Below are 21,772 nucleotides of genomic sequence, written 5' to 3'. Positions count from 1 at the left end.
CTCCCCTCCATCTCTTTCCACATCCACCTCTCTCCCCCTCCGACTCTCATCCTCTCACCTCACCTCCCCACCCCTCTCCTCTCTCCCCCTCCACCTCAACCTCTCATCCCTTCCCCCTCACTTCTCTACCTCTCCATCTCTCTCCCCCCTTCCCCTCCACCCCTTGCCTCCTCCACCTCTCTCCCCCTCAACCTCTCATCCCTTCCCCCTCACTTCTCTACCTCTCCATCTCTCTCCCCCCCTCCCCTCCACCTCTTGCCTCCTCCACCTCTCTCCTTCCACCATTTCCGCTCCAGACTGCAATACGTCAGGCATACTCAGCCTGATATCTAGTCCAGAAGGGTGGATAGAGCGTGCTGGAGAGGGAGGGAGAAATAGAGATATAGACAAGAGTGGAAATGAAGGTGTCCTCCTTGTTGAAGGTGCCTCTTGTACAGGAGAACATCCACCGGTACACTGTCTTGTCTATCTGTCTGGAGCTAAAACATGGAAGCTGGCAGCTTTCTGTGCTTCTGTGTGTAGGATTGACCCCGTTCTTCATGGACTCTAGAGGGAGGAAGTGTGTGGTTATCCTCAGGTACTACAGTAGCCCGCCGGGCGTGTGTTACCTTGAGAGTTTAGACCCTCCCTCCCCCTCCCTTACAGCAGCGTGCGCGTGGTGGCTTTTATCATAAATCCTCCCCCGTCCTCCTCCATCATTATCGGGTATCTGTACAAAATAATTAGCTCAGTGAGGAGATGAATGTCTGTTGAGAGGAGGGGATGGCTTTACAAGAGGCTAAGGGGAGCAAATTGCATCCTAGCGTTGATTTACTGTTCAGACACACAGACGGGCTCTCCGGCCGACCAATCAGGGAGCGGCCTGCTCCTAAATACATACTCCCGCCTACCTCTGCTTTATATATATATTTATATATACAGTGTACCACTAGAACCCAGTCTATTTTTACTCTTTAATGATTATGCACCATTTACCCTCTAATGAATATAACGGAATGACTTCCCGGTTGTAAAATAAAGTGGTGATAAGTGGACGGGCTTCAGCTGGATGAGTTTGTCCTGGGTGTACGGGGGAGTTTGAGCCATCCTCAGTGTTTGGAGTTAAGCGCTAAGTATCTGGTGTTGTTTACCATCGCTGGGTGGGCGTCGCTGTGGGGCACACGGGCGTTAACGGGCTCTGAGATGAAAGAGCAAGCTGGTGTTCCTCTGCTTCGGATCTAGCTGTGAGTTTTAAGGTTGACCTGGGATAATGAGCGCTAATTGGAACAGGCGCACTTTTTGGGTGAGAGCTCATCACCAAAGAGTGCTCTCGGTTTTGCTATGCAAGGCCACCTGGAAGTAAACAAAACGGCATACAAGCTCTGTTTCAGCCAATTAGTGACTGGGTACAGTCTTTCTCCCAAAGGTGGGACAGACTGCCAAACTCTTGCCATCCTACTGGTTTTCCATCCCAATCATAATCGTAATGATTTAATTTTGCGTCTCCCATTCTGCTTTGCTCGCCATTGGTTCCTCAAGCTGCCGGTGCCAGGCCTCGACTCGTGTCAAGACAAATCCGCTCACCGGAGCTCAAGCTCCCTCCGATTGGTCGGGCAAATTGTTAGGGTCATCCCCAAGAGAAACTGAGAATCAAGGCTTAATGGGCTGGCATCCAAGAAGTGGTATGTTGAGTGTGATGAGGGTCCCACAGGAAGTGGTATGTCGAGCTTGATGAGGGTCCCACAGGAAGTGGTTTGTTGAGCGTGATGAGGGTCAAACAGGAAGTGTTTTAGGGAGCGTCTTGAGGGTGACCCAGGCTTTCTGCTGAATCCTTCATTACACTGGAATACACACACACACACACACACACACACACACACACACACACACACACACACACACACACACACACACACACACACACACACACACACACACACACACACACACACACACACACACACACACACACACACACACACACGTGTCTGACTTTGTTTATGACCGTTCATTCCATGATTGAAGTGCAGCTCTGGGTCCTGCAGCATATAAATCAGCTGTCAGCAGGCAGTTAGCACTTTGTTACCCATTTCAATCAAACACCCAGCACCCTCGTTAGCAGAGCACTGGAGCACTAGCCCCGGGCACTAGCCCCAGGCCCTAGCCCCTAGCCCCGAGCAAAAGAGTACTATCCCGAGGACTAGAGCACTAGAGCAGTATCCCCGAGCATAAGACCAGTAGCTCTGAGCACTAGCCCTGAGGACTACAGCACTAGAGCAGTAGCCCCGAGCATTAGCGCAGTAGCCCCGAGTCCTGCTATTGCCTTCCTGGGTCCTGGGTCCCTGACAGATGGTTGGATGTCCCCCTCCCCCTGGAGAGCCACTAGCCCCACAGCCTGCCTAGCCACAGCCTCATCGTCATGCTGGGCTGTTTCAGGGCTCCAGACCAGCGCCGGGGCCTGACGCACGCCTCCCAAAAACTGTCACCTTGCGTCGAGGCGACGCAGCAGCAAGTGCTGTGATTGATCCGCTCACCAGAACCCGACGCAGAACCAAGACAGGTTCACGAGTGCGTCGTAACGTCTTTGTGGTCGTTGCGTTGCGTCGACGTTGAACCCTAACTGAGCCTTTAGTCCTCGCTGCCTATTGACCACACTATGGTCCCCATGCGGTAACCCTTGTGTGAAAGGAACACACACACACACACACACACACACACACACACACACACACACACACACACACACACACACACACACACACACACACACACACACACACACACACACACACACACACACACACACACACACACACACACACACACTTTAACAAAGAGGGTGTTCACACCTGGGTGCTATGTTCCTGGGAGGCCTGGACTTGGGACTGTGTGTTTGACCCTGTGTGTGTGTGTGTGGGGACCTGCTAGCTCCCTGGGGTCACCGGGAGGTCTAGCCCCCCCCCCCCCCCCCCCCCCCCCCCCCCTCCATTGTCTACCAGTGCTCCATTAAGTTAACTGGTGTTCTGCAGGAAGCCGGGGGGCCGGGGGTGTTTATGACCCACGGCTCGTACCGCAGCCACCGAGCAGTTTAGTAATGGACGCTACCTGCCCCTAAATAAGAGTTAATGGCTCGTTTAATTTAGTCTGCGGCATTAAAACAAGAGGAAATGCTCCTTGTTTCTCCTCTTCCTGTGTTTACGCCGGTCGGCTGGTTAATAGTTAGGTTAACACAGGAGGGCAGCACTCGCAAAGTTCTCTGCCCCCTCGTCTCCTCCACTCCAATCCACTCTCCTCGTCTCCTGGGATCCCTCCTCTTCCTCCAAATAAACTTGTCTTTATGTCTCGCTCTTTCAGTAATTGTCATATTTAATTTCAATTTAACGTGCACTACCCGGCATTAAACCACTTTATAGTAGTATCACTTATGTTTATTATATTCCTATTTCTGTGTTTGTATTTGGACTGTTATATTTTTTGTCCCATTTTTGTTATATTTTTCCATCTTGAGCAGAGCTATTGTTACAAATGGTTTCCGTTGGGATTAATAAAGTACTGCATCTGAATCATGTCTTGTTCCTTTCAGGTTGCTCTACAGTCTAGCCTTCAACGCCCGGTTCCTCAGACACCTGTGGTACCTGATCACCTCCATGACCACCAAGATGATCACGGGGTGAGTCTTCTGAGCGCTCATCTGACTGCGATCACAAGAGCATATCGAAGTACTTATAAACTAAAAGTGAAGGTCGATGAAATTGAAACAAGAACAGATTTAAAGGGAACAAGCAAAGAAGTATTGAAATCATGAAAATAAGTCATCAATTTGAAATAATTAGGCAAATGATTCCAGTCTGATGGTGCTTTAAACTTGAAAGCATGTTTCCCAATTTCTTTAAAGATTCTAGGGACAATAAAAAAGGTTGTTGGGTGTGTCTAAGTGAATATGATGTTCTAAATGGCACTTAAAGCTATTTTGAGTAAAGGATAGTTCAATTAAATTCATTTTAAGACAAAGAGCAACCAATTAAATTGTCCCACTAGAGTGAGAGTGCAGCCGGTTAAGTGTATCGTACATGATCAGTTATCAATATAGTATTCTGAGACTAGCCTTTGTTTTATATCTAATAAAAATGTAATGCGAGTCCTTAAAGTAGTTAAATGTATCCACTTTTTACAAGTGTAGACCCATCAGTTTAATTAATAGTAGATAATGACAAAGAATATATCTATGGCAAACCTCGTACTACAAGACTTCTGCCTGAGATTGAGATTGTTATTTAAAAAGAGAGCTTAGAGCTTTGAATTTTAGTTGTAGAAATTCCAGATAACCTTGTCATCTGCATATAACTGAACTAAACAATTAGTGCCAATATTTGAAGATCGTAAATAATAGGTCCATGTTCGATAGTTAAACTCTAGTTCTGGTTATCCTCAGGTCCATGTTCGATAGTTAACCTCTAGTTCTGGTTATCCTCAGGTCCATGTTCGATAGTTAACCTCTAGTTCTGGTTATCCTCAGGTCCATGTTCGATAGTTAACCTCTAGTTCTGGTTATCCTAAGGTCCATGTTCGATAGTTAAACTCTAGTTCTGGTTATCCTAAGGTCCATGTTCGATAGTTAAACTCTAGTTCTGGTTATCCTCAGGTCCATGTTCGATAGTTAAACTCTAGTTCTGGTTATCCTCAGGTCCATGTTCGATAGTTAACCTCTAGTTCTGGTTATCATAAGGTCCGTGGTCGATAGTTAACCTCTAGTTCTTGTTCTCCACTGGTCCATGTTGGATAGTTAACCTCTAGTTCTGGTTCTTCTTGCTCCATGGTCGATAGTTAACCTCTAGTTCTTGTTCTCCACTGGTCCATGTTGGATAGTTATCCTCTAGTTCTGGTTCTTCTTGATCCATGGTTGATAGTTAACCTCTAGTTGTGGTCTCCTCAGGTCCATGGTTCCCCTGCTCCAGGTGATCTCGCGTGGTTCTCCTATGACCCTGGAGGACTCCAACAGGATCATCCCCCTCTTCTACCTCTTCAGCTCCCTCTTCAGCCACTCGCTCATCTCCGTGCATGACAGCGAGTTCTTCGGACATGAGCTTGAAGGTAGCGTAATGCTCGCATACTATTATCGTGCTCATGTCTCACTTGTAATGTAGTGGTAGTGTGCTTGTTCTACATGCATACATGGCAAACTTAGGCCCAATCCCATTTCTACCCCTTACCCCTTCCCCTTACCCCTCCCACTTGTTTTGAAGGGGTAAGAAACCCCTTCCCCCTTCAAAACAAGGGGAAGGGTTAAGGGGTAGAAATGGGATTGGGCCTTAGCATACTCCTAGCCTAAGCATTATAGCACACTCCTAGCATACACATTGCTCACTTGTAGCATACATAGCATGTTCTTATCATACACACAGGCCACTGGCACTATGATACTATTAAGGTAGTAGAGGGCTTTTCTGTTCATCCAGGAAGCAGCCAGTCGTCCATGATGCCCTTCAGCCTTTTAGAGCTGGTGACTCTGTCCCGCTGCCTGAGGGACGCCTGTCTGGGGATCATCAAGCTGGCCTACCCCGAGACCAAGACGGAGCACCGCGAGGAGTACATGGCCGCCTTCCGCAGCGTGGGGGTCAAGACCAACATGGAGGTCCAGCAGCGCATCCTGGCCGAGCAGAAACGCTGGGTCCAGCTCTTCAAGGTGGGGCTCAACACATGGAAGACCGGTGCTCTCCTCTCACCCTACTGGGATCCTCCTCTTACCCCACTGGTACACTACAGGAGCCTGTAGCATGCTTTAAGACTCGGATGGGTCTGAGAGCAGAAATGCACGGTCCAGCTCTTCAAGGTACAACACGGAGCGTAACACTGAGCGTAATTAAGTTAGTAGCGACCCGGCTACTAACGAACTGGCTAGAAGCGAGCACGCTAACAGCTGGAAGGAGGACTGGATTGCTTGTTTATCCAGAGGCAATGAGGCGCTTAACAGTGTTTCACCCCCCCCCTGCTCATTTATCTGTGGTGTTCACAGAGGAAACGCTGCTAATTAAGGGGCGGCTTTCGCGCTGCACACCATGTTGATGATGATGATGATGAGGAGTTCAGGCGTTGAGCTGCAAATAGGAGGAAGAAAGTGAGGAGTTTGAAAAACAGATCTTCTGAGAGGTCTCTCCAGTCAGCTAAAACAGCCTATTAAAGAGGGGAAGAGGGCGAGAAGGGCGTTCTCCAAGTGAAACGCTGGATTTACAGTGGGTTTAGCGGTTGTGACCCCCCCACTAGCTAATGTTCCCCAGGTGTCACCAGCCTCCCCTCCCCTTGTCTTTATCGCCACCATTGTCCGGCTATCTATTTAATTGGAAGAAGGTAATTGTATGAAAATGATCAACTAAGCTTGTATTAATATTGCTAATGGAACTTTCCTCTTGGCCGTGTTTGGAGAGGCGTGTCACGCCAGAGTTTGGGAAAGGCCCATTACTGCTTGCACTTAACCCCGCCGGCTAATTAACAAATGCTTATTCATTCCCAGAGTCGCGGCCGAGACCCGCTCGCCGCCCGCCGCCACGCGAACGCTTACAGCGTTCTGCACTCGCCATTATTACCGGCTCCTGACGCCTGCGCCCATCGGCCACGATTGATGGGCGGCGTACGCAAAGCGATGTGCTTTAGAGAAGAACGCATCGATTGGACCATTTAGTGTGGTTGTTATATGGAGATGGGCTCCTCTGGCCCACATGGCCCCCAGGAGACCTTCCCACTCACTTCGGCTTTTAGGAACATGTGTGAACGGGGCGGGAGAGTCTCTAGTGGTTAGGGTGTCGGACCCCCCGAACTGATGGGTACTAGGTTCGTCCCCATGTCCTCAGCCTACCTGTAGGCCTCCTTAAGCATCTTCCTACCTGCTCCTTTTAATATGTGAATCTAATCCCTAAAATGCTTTGGATTACAGCATCGGCTCCGTGACTCAATAGTATGGAGATGAGGTCCGTAGTGGATCCACACAGACCGTGGGTTGACCCACATTCACCTGACATCAGTCTCTCTTTGACAGAGTCAAAGCTTTCACTTTCCTACTTCCCTCAAGCCTTAAAGCAAACCACTGCAGGTCCATGATAGAGACTGACAAGCAGTAGACAACTGTGGGTTGCTTGAGTTCACTAGGTTGTGGCCGAGATGAAATGATCGCTATTACAAAGCAATCCGTCAATCCTTTAAATAAATAAGACTTCTTTATCTTCTTTCAAATCTGACCAAGATCAGTCTGGACTCTCCAGAGCAGAATGCTCTACATGTCTGTATCGAGGTAAATAAGCCATACAGACAAAACGCTCTTATTTATTATCGTTTATGATCCTTTTCCTTGTCCTGAGGTCAGGACCCAATGGCACGGCCCCTCTCTCCAAGTCTGATCCCGTTAGCCAATGGCATGCTCCCTCTCTGTGAGCCGTTGGCCAATGGTGTGGTGTCTCTCGTGCCCTCCACGTTCCCCAGCTGATGTCAGCAGTCCTGGCGGGTAATTAACCGCCCTGCCGCCAAGGGGCGGGCCGCTCGTTTTTCTTCTCTACGACCAATAAATGACTCGCTAATGGCCCAGCTCTCAAATTGCTTTTTTTAAGAGAAGGAATATAGGCCTGATGAAGAGGGAACGGCCAAGCCTCCTTAAGCCATCTCTCTTCATATCTCCCTGCAGTAATGCGTGTTGTCTAATGGGCTTGTTGGCCATCTTAATAAAGGATCATAAAAGTTGTGTTTGTTGTTGTTGTTCTCCGTCGCCAGGTCATCACTAACCTGGTGAAGATGGTGAAGGCCCGGGACATCCGGAGGCCCTTCTGTCCTGTGGGACACTGGCTCTCCAGAGAAGTTAACATCAGAGCTGACCGGGTAGGACTCCTCCTCCTCCTCGCTCGCTTTATCTCTGTACACCTCCACCTCTCTGTATCTCCACTTCTCCCTTTATCACCTCTCTGGATCCCAACCTATCTCGCTTTACACCTCAGTCTCTCTGCAGCTCTACCTCCACCTCTCTTTACTTCCTCTCGTTCTCTCGCTCGTTCTCTCTCTCATTATCTCTCTCTCGTTTTCTCTCATTCTCCCTCTCTCGTTCTCTCTCGTTCTCTCTGTCTCTGTCTCTCTCTCTCTCTCTCTCGTTCTCTCTCTCTCTCTCTCTCTCTCTCTCTCTCTCTCTCTCTCTCTCTCTCTCGCTCTCGCTCTCGTTGTCTCGCTCTCGTTGTCTCGCTCTCTCTCTCGTTGTCTCGCTCTCTCTCTCGTTGTCTCTCTCGTTGTCTCGCTCTTGTTCTCGCTCTCGTTCTCGTTCTCTCTCTCTCTGTCTCTCTCTGTCTCTGTCTCTGTCTCTCTGTCTCTGTCTGTCTCCCTCTCTCGTTCTCTCTCTCTCTCTCTCTCTCTCTCTCTGACCGCTGGCTCCGTGCCCCCCAGGTCACCCAGCTGTACGTCCCCTCCGCCCGTCACGTGTGGAGGACCAGGAGGATGGGCCGCATCGGACCCCTTCAGTCGACACTTGACGGTACGTCCTCGGGGGGAGGTTTAAATACACCTCGGGGTTGGTATGGAAACGCTGGATATTCTTCGCATCATGAACTAAAGTATGAGACCACGAGATGTGCTACCTGCCAAAAACAGGTTAATAACAAGTTTATAACGAGTTAATAACGTGTGTGTGTGTGTGTGTGTGTGTGCGTGTGCGTGTGCTTAGGCGAGTGTGGGCCACATCTGTTCCGTGTGTTTGTCTGCTGGATCCTCATTTCCTTAAATGGCCGGTGTTCAGTGTGATGAATGGAGAAGCTATTGAGCCGGTGTGCGTGGTATCCCTGCCTGGGAGGGGGGCCTGGGAGGGAGGGAGGGAGGGGGGTCGGGGAGGGAGGGAGGGCTGACGCCACCAGATCACATTGACTAATTGAGCAGAAAATCGAGGCGAGGTGGAAGTGGAGCTGGACTAAGGAGGCTTTTTAGCTGTTGTGGCAGTTCTGCTGGCGGGCTAAACGCTGTGAAGCCTGACTTAAACACAAAACAAACGTGGTCTTAATGGAGCGGGTCGCCGCACGCAGCTCAGTTAATTAAAAGTGTGTATTAGTGTTGGATAGTGAAGAAACGATTGAGCTCTTTTTAATGGCCTGCATGTAGCGGCTGGGGGACAGTCTGGGCTGAGGGGATACGTGGTGAGAACCCGCCTGACCAATGGGATTGCATCGTTGATGGAGGAATACTTAACCAGCGGAGGGGCGGGATAGTGTACTAGGATGCTCCCGGCTGAAAGCTACTTCGTTCGATCCCCAATTACTACAGTCTAGATGTAGGTTTATTTGAAAAAGACACCCTAACTACTCATTAATGACCTTTCTCTGTACTATCTATCCCCTACCTTTCTCTGTACTATCTATCCCCTACCTGTCTCTGTACTGTCTAACCCCTACCTGCCTCTTATGGACCTGTCTCTGTACTTCCTTATATACTACTTGCTTCTTAATGACCCTTCTCTGTAGTAATGTCTTATCCCAACCTACTTTCCTCCAAAGCTACGTGTCGTGATTTCCTTCCATATAAATGTCATTACATGTGTGACATGTACGATAATTAGCTTAGATTAAAAAATTAACTACAATCAACATCAGAATGTGAAGAATTAAGTGTTAATGTTCCGTCAAAGACCTCTCTGTATTATTTTGCAGAGTTATTTACATAAGGTAGTAGCTAGAGCACCTTGCAACGGCCCTAGAACTACCACTTTGGTCCTCAAAATGAGATTGCCATCACTGCAGCGTCCAGTCTGACCTCAGTCCAACTAGAGAGGTTGAAGAAGTAATGCTTGCTGCCAGAGTGCATATCCTAACCACAAAATTACAAAAAATAGTAAAGCTGGCATCAAAGACCTGTGCATTTCCTCATTTCTTACAATGAATGTTGACACCGAAAGGTTCTGGTGATATGATGCCCCTATCTTGTGGTGGACTAATTTGACAGTCGCCCACATCTTGACTGTTACCTTTTTAAGAAGCAGGTACGGATTAGGGGTCATCCTGCTCTAGGATGCCTAGAGGCAGACTGTGTACCCGAGGTTCAAACACAGAACCTTTTCGGCTGGGAGTCAAACCACCTGACCACTACTAGACTAGCCTGCCCAGACACAATGCTTATCGCCTCCTGCTTTATCCTAAGGTTGTATGCAGATACACATTGTACCCCAGCAGCTGTGGGTCCCAGACCCCCCACTCTTTGTGTTCTGGGAGGGGGTTGTAGGTCAGGGGTCAGATGTTTGCCTCAATGGGAGGTATTCTAGTGGCTTGTGGGGCCTGTGTGCTGTCGGGGGGCGATAGCCAGCAGGTAGTGCTATGCTAGTTGAACATTAACCTAGCTGTTAGCCACGGCAATGTCAGAATCAACAGGAGGCTGTCTAGACGCCACCTGATCGACCCCTTAAGATTAAAACGCCTCAAGCTTTTACTTGTGATGGTTTATGCAGGAGAGCTAAATCTGTTAGATCTGTTATGTGTTAGCAGTGTGGATTTAACATGATTATAACTAGGATGTTGTGTATATTCAAATTTTAATGCTAACCTATTGGCATGCTGTATGTAGGTAATATGTTAGCTTGTTGTCCGTGTGAACCAGTTTGTCCGGTGCTACAATGTGGTATGTGTGTACAGTGGGTGTGAAGCCAACCTTTCACCATGTTGTTTGTAATTATCGCAGGTGTGAAAATGACTTGTTAGCATGTTGGATGGGTTTCCAGCGGGTGTGAAGCTAACCTGCTTGCGTCCTGTCTGTGTTTCCAGTGGGCATGGAGCCCCCTCAGCTGTCCGTGTCGGAGGAGAGACATCTGGCCATCCTGACGGAACTTCCCTTTGTTGTTCCTTTTGAGGAACGGGTCAAGGTAACGCTAACACTCTCTCTCTCCCCATATATACCCCCCTATGTTTGTGTCCATCTGTCTCTGTCAACAAATATTTTAGGGTGGTAACATGCACTAATTGAGGTTCATCATCAGCAACGAAACCAGGACGCCCTTCTCTCCCTCCTGTTTGGTAGTTCTTGTCCTGACCGCTCTGTGTGTTGTCCTTCAGATCTTCCAGAGGTTGATCTACGCAGACAAGAGGGACGTCCAGGGAGATGGGCCCTTCCCCGACGGCATCAACGTCACCATCAGACGGAACTACATTTACGAAGACGCCTACGACAAACTCTCTCCGGAGAACGGTACGTGTGTCAACCAGCTATTAAACCGAGTCGGACCACTTCCGCGTTAAATGACAGTCACATCACTTCGTTTAGTTTAGTTTATTCATGCTAAGGTGCCGGACAATTCCAGAGCACAAATATAAAACATACATCCAACACGCATTAACAACAACAAAGATGGCAGGATGAAAAGGCGATCCCTTCCATGTTAATCAAGTTGAAACAAGAGTCACAGCCCTTCCATTTAAACTGAGAGGAAACCATAGTCACACCACTTCTGTTTAAACAGTGAGGAAACCAGATTCACACCTCTTACGGTAATCATGCTCCTTTTATTCTGGTGTGGAGGTCGGTTTGGTCTCGGTTCTGTTGTCGACGTAAATGGATGTTCTAGGTTGTGTTTTTGATGTACAGATGGATTGGTTCTCTGTCATGGTGGATTACCGGTTAGGTTCTGGTGGATTACCGGTTAGGTTCTGGTTGATTACCAGTTGGGTCCTGGTGAATTACTGGATAGGTTCTGGTGGATTACCGGTTGGGTTCTGGTGGATTACCGGTTGGGTTCTGGTGGATTACCGGTTGGGTTCTGGTGGATTACCGGTTGGGTTCTGGTAGATTACCGGTGAGGTTCTGGTAGATTACCGGTTGGGTCCTGGTGGATAACATGTCGGGCTCTGGTGAAGGCCCTCACATCCTGCTCACTATTGGTTTCCACTATTCATTGTTGTGATTATAACGGAATACATAAAACAGGAATCAATTATTTTAACCCACCACCTCTCTTTGGGTTTGAATTGAAAGGGGCCCCTTTGTGGCGCTGTGATTAGAATAAGTAGCGGAATGCTGGGACAGGAGGCGGCATGTATATCATCATGTGTCTATAAGTTATAGACGCTGTGATTTACAGCCGCAGAACAATCCTGCTGAAACCTAACCTTGTGTCTCTCGTGCCACAGGTCACAGCATGCCTGAGGTATTATAGAGGTAGAGATAATAATACTAATATGTAGCAGGCAAGGTGTGGCGTTTAATGACCTGAACTCTATCCGATGCTGGGTGTTCAGAGACGTATGATTGAATGAGGGGGCGTACCGTGGTTTATTGTGGCGGTTTGGTTCTAAATAAGGTTTTACTGAGCGGTGTCAGCGACTAAATGACCAGCGTGGAGGATGGACATGATGCTGGGAGTCTTCTACTGTTGACAAACATGTAGATATTGACTATATTGTCTATTGATCATGTTTATTGGCATGATGTCAACCACTTCTACCAGGATAACCGTTGGCAAAACTGTTGCTTATTATAATAAGCACAACCAACCAACCTGGTTATGCAGGTCTGTACGTGTGTGTTATGAAGCCAAACCTCATATTGAATAAAATGAACTACTGTAAGCAGATCGCACCACCAACTGTGAATCAAATGCTGCTGAGGTTGTAAAGGTACTTGAATTAGCATTAGCTCGTATCATAGATGCTAATACATAACAATAACAAGAAGAGTGCAGCCATAAATGCTTCTGATGTAAATAACTGTAGCCGGGGGCAGCAAAAATGTTGTCCACTGTAGTGAAGAGATTCTACCACTAACCATTGACCTATCCGTTTTCAAAACAATTTATATTTTAGCATCTGCGTTCTTCTAAAGTTGTCAACCTAAGATATATATTATTATTACCCTCATCGTTTAACTAATGATATTAAGCTATTGAAACTAAATGGCTTTTAACGCGCGCAGTGGTTTTAACAGTGATTTCCTAAGGGGCAGCCCAGTTTACCAGCTCCAGGTATGATTGAAGTTATGTTCCCACTAGTGGTTTATAGTTCAGCTGACGGCCCAAAGGCCCAGGGGAGCGTGAGGTCATCTGTCCCTGGGCAGAATGCCACCTCACCGGGAGAGATGGATACATTCTGGCCATCTACTTTATTACTCCATAAAAACACCATCTGGTGTTTATCCCTGAGCTCCTGCATCCATCTCTTCATTACCACTCTCCTGGTCATCACTCCAGCCACGCAGGAAACCAAGGGGGAGGCGATGATGGCGGTGGGGCTAAAGTTAGTGGAGGTGGTGGTGGTGGTGGTGGTGCTGGTGGTGGTGGTGGTGGAGGTGGAGAAGCTAAACAACACAACACCTCCTCCTTTACCAAGGGGTGTGTGGTCCACCAGGGCTCTCTTCTAACCTTCCAGTATCTCCACCTTCGCACCCCACCTTCAGGGTGGCTGTCCAAATGGAATCAGTCCTTGTGGATTCAGACAATGGTTCAGTAAAGTCCCAGAGTACAGAACAGAGTCTCTTTTCAACTCTGGATCCTATGTCTCACGTCTGTCTTCACTGTGACCCTAACCGATGATGATAAAAGACGGGAGACGTCATCGGATATATCGGATGACTTGTATCATATGCTTTTATCAGCAGTGTGAGACCATCCCCGAGGTTATGAGTTCAAGTCTGACCCGGTCCCGTTTGTCTCCCCAGAGCCGGACCTGAAGAAGAGGGTCCGGGTGCACCTTCTGAACGCCCACGGGCTGGACGAGGCCGGCATCGACGGGGGCGGCATCTTCCGGGAGTTCCTCAACGAGCTGCTGAGGTCGGGCTTCAACCCCAACCAGGGCTTCTTCAAGACCACCAACGAGGGGCTGCTCTACCCCAGCCCCACCGCCCAGATGCTGGTGGGCGACTCCTTCGCCAGGCACTACTACTTCCTGGGCAGGATCCTGGGCAAGGTGAGCTCCCTGGCCTAGCGACCCTGGGAGGAGGTGCTAGGAGGGGGTGGAGGGAAGAGAAGGTTCCAGGAATAGATGCCATGGAGGAGGTGTAGGTTGAAGAGGAGGTGCTAGGAGGGGGTGGAGGGAAGAGAAGGGTGCTGGGAAAAGGTTTAGGTAAGAGGAGCTAGGAGGAGGTGAAGGGTGGAAGAGGTATAGGGAGGAGGAGGTGCGAGGGATGATGAGAGCTGGGGCGAAGAGGAGGTGACGGCGAGCAGACACTAAGAGGAGAGGCTGGGCTGGTGGACGGACGCAGAAGAGAGGAGAAGACGTTGGGAGGTTAATAGGAAAAGATGCTAGCGTGAGACAGCAGAGGAAGGAGGAGAAATTACAGTTTTTAAGGACATGCCGAAGGAGCTGGAGAAGGGGTGCTAACAGGAGATGGATGCAGCAGAATGGGGAGGAGCAAGGAGGCTGCATGCCAAAGCAGTAGTGTATTTATATCATGTAGAGGGAGGAGTACATCCATATATCAGTGTATTGTCTTTCAATGTCACTGCAGCACTGTGTAGAGACTCAGCTCGGTCCCTATTAATCAACACCCGAATGTCGTTTATGATATTAAGGTATGTGGAGCTCAGTGTCACTGTACTCCAGGATGGTTCTGATATTATTAAGTGTGGAGCTCAGTGGTACTGTAGTCCAGGATGGTTCTGATATTATTAAGGTATGAGGAGCTAAGTGTTACTGTACTATAAGATGGTTCTGATATTATTAAGTGTGGAGCTCAGTGGTACTGTAGTCCTGGATGGATAGGATATGTGGATAAGGTATGTGGAGCTCATGTCACTGTGGTGACTCAGACGCTGGACCTGATCTTGTTGTTTTAAGGACCTGCAGACTGCCTATTGATGCGATTGTTTTTCTGTCGGCTCCTTCCGCGATGCACGTTATTTATCAGCCGCCTAATGTCTTTAAATCATCCTTAATGCACGAGCTGCTGGTGGCTGTTTACCACACACCGTCATACCAGCATGTGACAAGCGGTCACCTCTCAATTAGCCCTTCCATTAGCCGATGATTCCTGCTGCTTGTTTGTGTAGTGATTGCATTTGCTGGGTGCTAAATCAGCCGGCCCGCGCAGACAGGGCATAAATAAGAAGCCAAAGCACGTGGTAATAGCATTTTGATCTGTTCTGCAGTCCACTGGTGCCCAGGACACTCCACTCGCCACCTGACCACCTGACCATCCCCAGATTTACACACACACGCACACACACAGGCCCACATTCACACACACACACACACACACACACTGTCTAAGCTCCAAGCCGTTAATGGCCAGTCAATTAGGCAGCGACGGTATTAATTAGAATATGACTTTCAATGAACCCTTCCCTAAGCTCCTCTTGGTCCATAAATACGGTGAGTGGCCGTTTGAGGCTGTATTGATGTTTGTTTAGTGCCATTATGGGCTGGATGAGAGGAAGCCTTTATATGGATTGGGATTGCATCACCGCTGGGCGAGCAAGGGAGAGCGAGGGCTCCTGGGAGCCGGGAGATTAATATAGTTAATTAATGTCGGAGGCGTGCCATTGTTGTGGGGGTGATGTATGACTGGCAGGCTGAGAGACCGGGGTACTCTCTGGAATGGGATTGACTTGCTGGAGGAGCTGCACCGCATCCCTCTTCTTCTGCCCGTCCACCAGATTTAAAACCCTCGATTCCCGACCCCGCCTGCCACTTCCTGCTGTCACTTCCTGTCACGTGACATGACGCTCTCGTTAGAAGGTGAGGTTCGGCCGGCTCTGTCGTGTACCCACCAGGACTTCTCCCTTTTAAGAGCAGATCCCTCCCCCGCTGACTGATAGTTATACGGTTTGAAAGGCATTAGATCTTTATTGATACTTAATGTTGTAAATGAAAGACTTTATTTGGCAGCTAACGGCTACACCTGCCGCCCGGCGTTCACCTGCCGCTGCCGCCGTTCTCTTTAACGGCGTCCGCGCGGCACTCACTTTTATTAAAACCTCCCGCCCGCCACATTTATTTCCTTCCTGCTCAAGTCATTTTGGCACGATTTCTGGCAATAAACAGCCGTAAATAAGGCGGGTGGCGCGGTGAAGCCCCCTGGCTACAGGTCTCTCTCTTCCTGGCAGAGCGCTGTTGACGGCCCCCCGGCCATATGCTGGGCAACGCTAGTGGCCCGAAGAGAAATGCTAAGTGGATTATTTTGCATAAAAAAACTGAGCGTGGTTGATGTTGTGCAATTAACCTGTGTTTAGAAAATAGGGGAGATTTATGTGCGGCTGTGTGTTTAAGATGCATTATGGAAATGCTCTAGATTTATAATCCATTTAGCTGATGTGCAGAGTGTTTTCAGCCTATCATTTATAAAGACGTGGATATTTTAATGTCCCGGCCAGCGCTTTTTCCCCTGTTCCAGTGCATTAGCTGCTGCCTTTATTACTCACCTGCCCCCCCACCACCACCGTGGGGTCAAGGTGAGGGGGAGGCGTGGTTAAAGTTTCAGCCCCCGCGAGGAACAGGGGGTCGTAGATGGACCGCTCTTGGGGAGTTAAGATCTCATCACTACCAGGTTTCAGGAGTCTTTTGGATCCTGTGTGATTCAGGCTGCAATCAGAGCTCTGAATAAGTTAATCTACATCTGTTATATTCAGATTTTAAATGCATCATAAATATAAATGTATATTGGGAGCAGAATAGTCGTTGTCAGGTTGTTTGACTCCCAGCTGAAAGGCTTTGGGTTCAATCCCCACTGTCCACAACCTACCTGTAGGCATCCTAGGGCAAGATGACTCCTAACTCCTTCCTGCTCCCTGATCACATGTTTCTGGATTCATTTTGGGTAAAGACTCCTGCTAAATGGCTTAGTATATAAGTATTACTCCCCGTCTATTATACAGTGCAGTGGCAGTTGTGAAAACAGTGCCCAGAGCTTGTTGAAAGCCAAGGGAAAGTTGAAAGATTTTAAATGAATCACCCGTCTGGAAAGGTTACCAAATTGTGCTTGTGTTCTTGGAGACTGAGTTATGTGGCTGTTTTATTGCTGTTGGTCGATGTGTGTGTGTGTGTTTTTTTTTTTATAGCTGTTGGTTGACTAATAGAAAATAGATGATATATTGCCGCTGTTTATATCTTGTTGTGTTCTGATTCAGTCTACTCAATGTCAGCCAAATGTCAAACTAATTAAAACTACTTAAATGTACTTAAACTATTACTTTACACTTCTAGTTCTCTAAAGTACTTTAAATCGGATGGGAAGATATTTAATGTGTGGCGATGTGAAGTAAAACGTTGTAACTTGTATCCAACAAATATTTAGAAGTTTCATCTTTAAAAATGTGTCTGTCTGTGTGTCCAGGCTCTGTACGAGAACATGCTGGTGGAGCTGCCCTTCGCCAGCTTCTTCCTGTCCAAGCTGCTGGGCACCAGTGCTGAGGTGGACATCCACCACCTGGCCTCCCTGGACCCCGAGATGTACCGCAACCTGCTGTTCCTCAAGAGCTACGAGGGGGACGTGGAGGAGCTGGGCCTCAACTTCACCATCGTCAACAACGACCTGGGAGAAGCTCAGGTCTGCTGCTTCTGCTGGTTGATCTCTCTCTCTCTCGCTCTCGCTCTCTAAAACACGCACACACGAGAGAGATAGAGCACGTAGAGTTGCTGTTGATTTTCCAGCTCGTTAATCGTCCTCACGCCCGACAGACCAGACTAGCCGCTCCCGAGCACGTCCTCCGCTCTCATCCAGGCCCCTACAAACACCCCTACCCCCCCCCTAAACACACATATACAGACCCACACCCACCCCTCAACATAGACACAAACCCACCTCTACACACTGACATACTCTGTCTCTCTTTCCTCTTTCAACCAAACACGCACAGTTCCACGGTTTTCACACGGTTTGCATCAAACACTTCTCCCACACAGCCGGGGGTCTGCGGCTGCCCCCTCACCCCCGCTCCCCTCCCTCCGGCTGTTTGCCGTGCGTCTCCTATTAGGTCCTCTTCAAACAACCTCTGGAGCGCTGGGGGGAGTGAGGGTAAACATGATAGGGGGAACAATTAGTGGGAGATTAGGCACACACCTGGGAGCAGCTGGCCTGGCCGTGGCCCGGCGGGAACAAGATAACGGCTCATTCTGCTACATTAGCACATAATCAGCCAACACAGCATCCTCCACTTCAGTAGGCTGGAAACACCTTCACCAAGAACACATGACTAACCCTGCTTGGACACATCTCTAGCCCTGCCCGGACACATCTCTAACCCTGGCATAACCTTTTCCCTGGGAGACAGAGAACTCTAACAATGTTTGTAGTCTGAATGTTTTGGAGGTTGTTTTTTATTCTCAAACTGAATGTTTCTGAATGTTTTGTGTTAGGTGGTTGAGCTGAAGCTGGGGGGGAAGGACATACCTGTGACCACGGCCAATCGGATCGCCTACATCCACCTGGTGGCGGACTACCGGCTGAACAAGCAGATCCGAGCCCACTGCCTCGCCTTCCGCCAGGGGATCGCCAACGTGGTCAACCTGGAGTGGCTGCGCATGTTCGACCAGCAAGAGATCCAGGTACACCATAACCATGTAGAACCAGTAGTAGACCCAGGTACACCAAGAACCACGTAGAACCAGTAGTAGACCCAGGTACACCAAGAACCACGTAGAACCAGTAGTAGACCCAGGTACACCAAGAACCACGTAGAACCAGTAGTAGACCCAGGTACACCAAGAACCACGTAGAACCAGTAGTAGACCCAGGTACACCAAGAACCACGTAGAACCAGTAGTAGACCCAGGTACACCAAGAACCACGTAGAACCAGTAGTAGACCCAGGTACACCAAGAAACCACGTAGAACCAGTAGTAGACCCAGGTACACCAAGAACCACGTAGAACCAGTAGTAGACCCAGGTACACTGGAATAACCATGTAGAACCAGTAGGAGATTAAGTGTGTGTGTGTGTGTGTGTGTGTGTGTGTGTGTGTGTGTGTGTGTGTGTGTGTGTGTGTGTGTGTGTGTGTGTGTGTGTGTGTGTGTGTGTGTGTGTGTGTGTGTGTGTGTGTGTGTGTGTGTGTGTGTGGCAGGTGCTGATTTCCGGGGCCCATGTGCCAATCTGTCTGGACGACCTGAAGAAGTTCACCAACTACTCGGGTGAGTGTTTCAATGTTCGCCGGCATTTGTCCTTCTTGGTTTCCCCCTAAAGAAAGATGAGTGTTGTTGTCTCAACTTCCATGCATTTAACACCCCATGACCGATAACTGCAATAAACAAAGACTAGTCAAACGTCTTTGCGATTCCCAACCTTTGTGCTGCGGCCCCCATAGTGGTCCCCAGGGGTACTGCAGGGACCCTTGCACCACTATTTTTAATAGTGCTTTTAAAAATATTCCTCTTCACGCCATCGAGTCCTGACCCTATGACCTCCAACGGGTTCGTGAGCCCTACTTTGACGGCGGTCTAGAGTAAATGACGCGAGGTGCTCTTGTCTCCTGACCCCAGGCGGCTACACGGCCACCCATCCGGTCATCGAGACCTTCTGGGAGGTGGTGGAGGGCTTCACGGACGAGGAGAAACGCAAGCTGCTCCTCTTCGTCACCAGCTGCTCCAGACCTCCGCTGTTCGGCTTCAAGGTAAACTCCCTCCTTTCTCTTCTTCTCTCTAGTCGATCCATCCTCGTCTCCTTTTCACTTCGTTTTTGTTAGCTGTAGCCTCGACCCGCGAGTTCTCCCCGGACTAGACCGGTCCCATGAGTTGAGGGAGTTCTGTCAACGTTTGACCCAGGAAGTGACCTGGTATGGCCAGGTGGGCAGGTTGACTCAGGATACAGAGCTGTCCTCTGAGCTAATGGTGCTGTAATGAAAACACCGGCCCTGATAACAGCGCTCTGATGATCATTTTCAAATTAAAGGCGCGATAAGAACCGCCGGCCAGCCGGGGCCTTATCAGTTCATGACCTGCTTCTGTTAAAGGGCTTTTATTCTGTTAAGTCTCGGCCTGGGTAAATATTACCATTTCAGAACCCCGACCGCTGGTTGAACTTTCAGAATCTCGCCTTCTGTTTGACACGACAGAAACGAGTCATTTCCTGTGAAAAACATTCCAGCGGTTCTTCTGAGTCATGGAGGCCGGATTTGTGTAGCATTACTTACTGATAAGAGTTTTTCTCCTTCATCTGGCTTCGGTTGGGACACCTGGAGTGTTATTTATTTTTTTTGGTTGCGAGGAGGACAGCAGAAAGTGTTCCTGGGAGCCATTAGCCAGTTTATGTGTCTTTGCGTGGCACCGGGCGGAAACTGTAATCGTCATATGATTGGTTTTAGTACTCTTTATTACTCTCATTAGACGGGAGGGACGACGACGTAATGGATGCACCAAACTCTGCTAAAAGCCCCGTTTCACTGCCTCCCTTCCGTCTCCTTTAATGAATTTGACTTTGGAGAAAAGTGCGGCGCGCCTCCCTCCCTACTCCTCCCCCCCCCCTCCCCCTCCTCCTCCCCCTCTTCCTCCGGGAGGAGGAAGAGGAGGAGGAGGAGGAGGAGGAGGAGGGGGGAGGGGGGAGGGGAGGTGATTTGTGGGGAGAGCGGCCTGTTGACCTGGTCCCCGCTCTGCGCCAGCCAAGCCTTAATTAGCTGTCGGCGAGGGCGCTCCATCCCTTCAGAGGAGCGATAGTTCTGTCACGGGAAGCCATTTAAAAAAGATGATGGAAACGCCCTTTTTCTCCTGGTTGGGTTTTGTCCAGGCGACGGCTCGGCTAATGACACTTCCTCAATAAGCAATGATACTTTAATACGGTAATTGGCAGAGGAATGGGGGTCATTACGGCCCAGGCCCCTTGGAAATGTTGAGCGGGGGGGGGGGGCGACACGGAGAACCGACCCTACCCCCCGCCGGCCTAAGAGCCCCGGTTACACTTGGCGCACAATTGCTCGTTTGCGCTCTTAAAGCGTCAGGTTTAGGGAGCAGATGGCAGCTTGACGTTGGGGTTCGATCAGCGCAGCGTGTGCAGCGTTCTACGCCCAACTACTCTGACGTTTCCAACACAGGCAGATCCCTGCAAGACTTCATCTGAAAAAGAAAAGGGAGATTAGCAACATGATCAAGGGGTAGGGGAGGGGGGACTGGAGATGAGATTGGGGGGGAGTTTGGGGGGGGGGCTAACCATCCTGTGAATTTATTCTGACACTCTATTAGCCTCCCACTTAATGTCTGTCTTTCCCCTCCCATCCCTGATGGAGCCTGGCGGTGATGGAGCTTTGGGCCGTTGTGATGATGGCTAACAGGTCTTGAGGCACTTATTCAGGCTGTTTTCAACAGCCGGACTGTTTTAGTCCCTGCAGGGGACACGAGGTGAGTGTGTGTGTTTGTGGTGGGCCTGAGTCTAACTTTTTGCCTCGTGACGTGTGTTCCCAGGAGCTGTACCCGGCGTTCTGCATCCACAACGGGGGCAACGACCTGGAGCGCCTTCCCACCGCCAGCACCTGCATGAACCTGCTGAAGCTGCCCGAGTTCTGCGACGCCAACCTGATGAGGAACAAGCTGCTGTACGCCATCGAGTCCTCCGCTGGCTTTGAGCTCAGCTGAGGAGGGTGGGGGGGGGGGGGGGGGTGGTTGAGTAGGCCCTGGGTGGGTAAAAAAAAGAAGGAAAGAAGAGAAACGCGATGATGCACAATGAGCTGCCTAGGACACTGCGTGTGCGTGTGTGTGTATGTGTTTGTGTGGAGGGGGGGGGGGCAAGGTGTGTGTGTGCGTGTGTGTGTGTGTGTGTGTGTGTGTGTGCGGACTGCAGCAGGGTCTGAGAGGGATGAAGAGTAACACAACAGTAAAAAAGAATCCAAACACCCCTAGCGACCGCCCCACTCAGAAGGAGGCGCTCCTGTAGGCGGCCTCTGAG

At 49.4% G+C, this 21,772-nt stretch overlaps 1 protein-coding gene across 5 annotated transcripts in view; it reads left to right on the top strand.

The window, feature by feature from the left end:
- ube3c (ubiquitin protein ligase E3C) overlaps positions 1-21,462 on the top strand; it is a 30,796-nt gene extending 9,334 nt beyond the window's left edge. For 3 of the 5 annotated variants that reach the window (XM_056584214.1, XM_056584215.1, XM_056584216.1), the window contains exons 12-24: positions 3,563-3,649; positions 4,913-5,070; positions 5,415-5,662; positions 7,735-7,839; positions 8,392-8,479; positions 10,746-10,843; positions 11,034-11,166; positions 13,627-13,874; positions 17,239-17,451; positions 18,261-18,449; positions 18,966-19,032; positions 19,381-19,511; positions 21,292-21,462. In XM_056584214.1, the coding sequence (XP_056440189.1) occupies positions 3,563-3,649; positions 4,913-5,070; positions 5,415-5,662; positions 7,735-7,839; positions 8,392-8,479; positions 10,746-10,843; positions 11,034-11,166; positions 13,627-13,874; positions 17,239-17,451; positions 18,261-18,449; positions 18,966-19,032; positions 19,381-19,511; positions 21,292-21,462 (1,936 nt within the window). Of the gene's footprint in view, positions 1-3,562; positions 3,650-4,912; positions 5,071-5,414; positions 5,663-7,734; positions 7,840-8,391; positions 8,480-10,745; positions 10,844-11,033; positions 11,167-13,626; positions 13,875-17,238; positions 17,452-18,260; positions 18,503-18,550; positions 18,798-18,965; positions 19,033-19,380; positions 19,512-21,291 lie in introns of those variants that run through there. The other 2 variants (XM_056584217.1, XM_056584218.1) reach the window with 2 other exon arrangements.
- The last annotated feature ends 310 nt before the right edge of the window (positions 21,463-21,772 follow it).

This window comes from Gadus chalcogrammus, chromosome 23 (genome assembly GCF_026213295.1).
Source record: "Gadus chalcogrammus isolate NIFS_2021 chromosome 23, NIFS_Gcha_1.0, whole genome shotgun sequence".
NCBI lineage: Eukaryota > Metazoa > Chordata > Actinopteri > Gadiformes > Gadidae > Gadus > Gadus chalcogrammus.
Note: the sequence above shows the minus strand (reverse complement) of the source record. Positions and strands in the feature narration are given on the sequence as shown.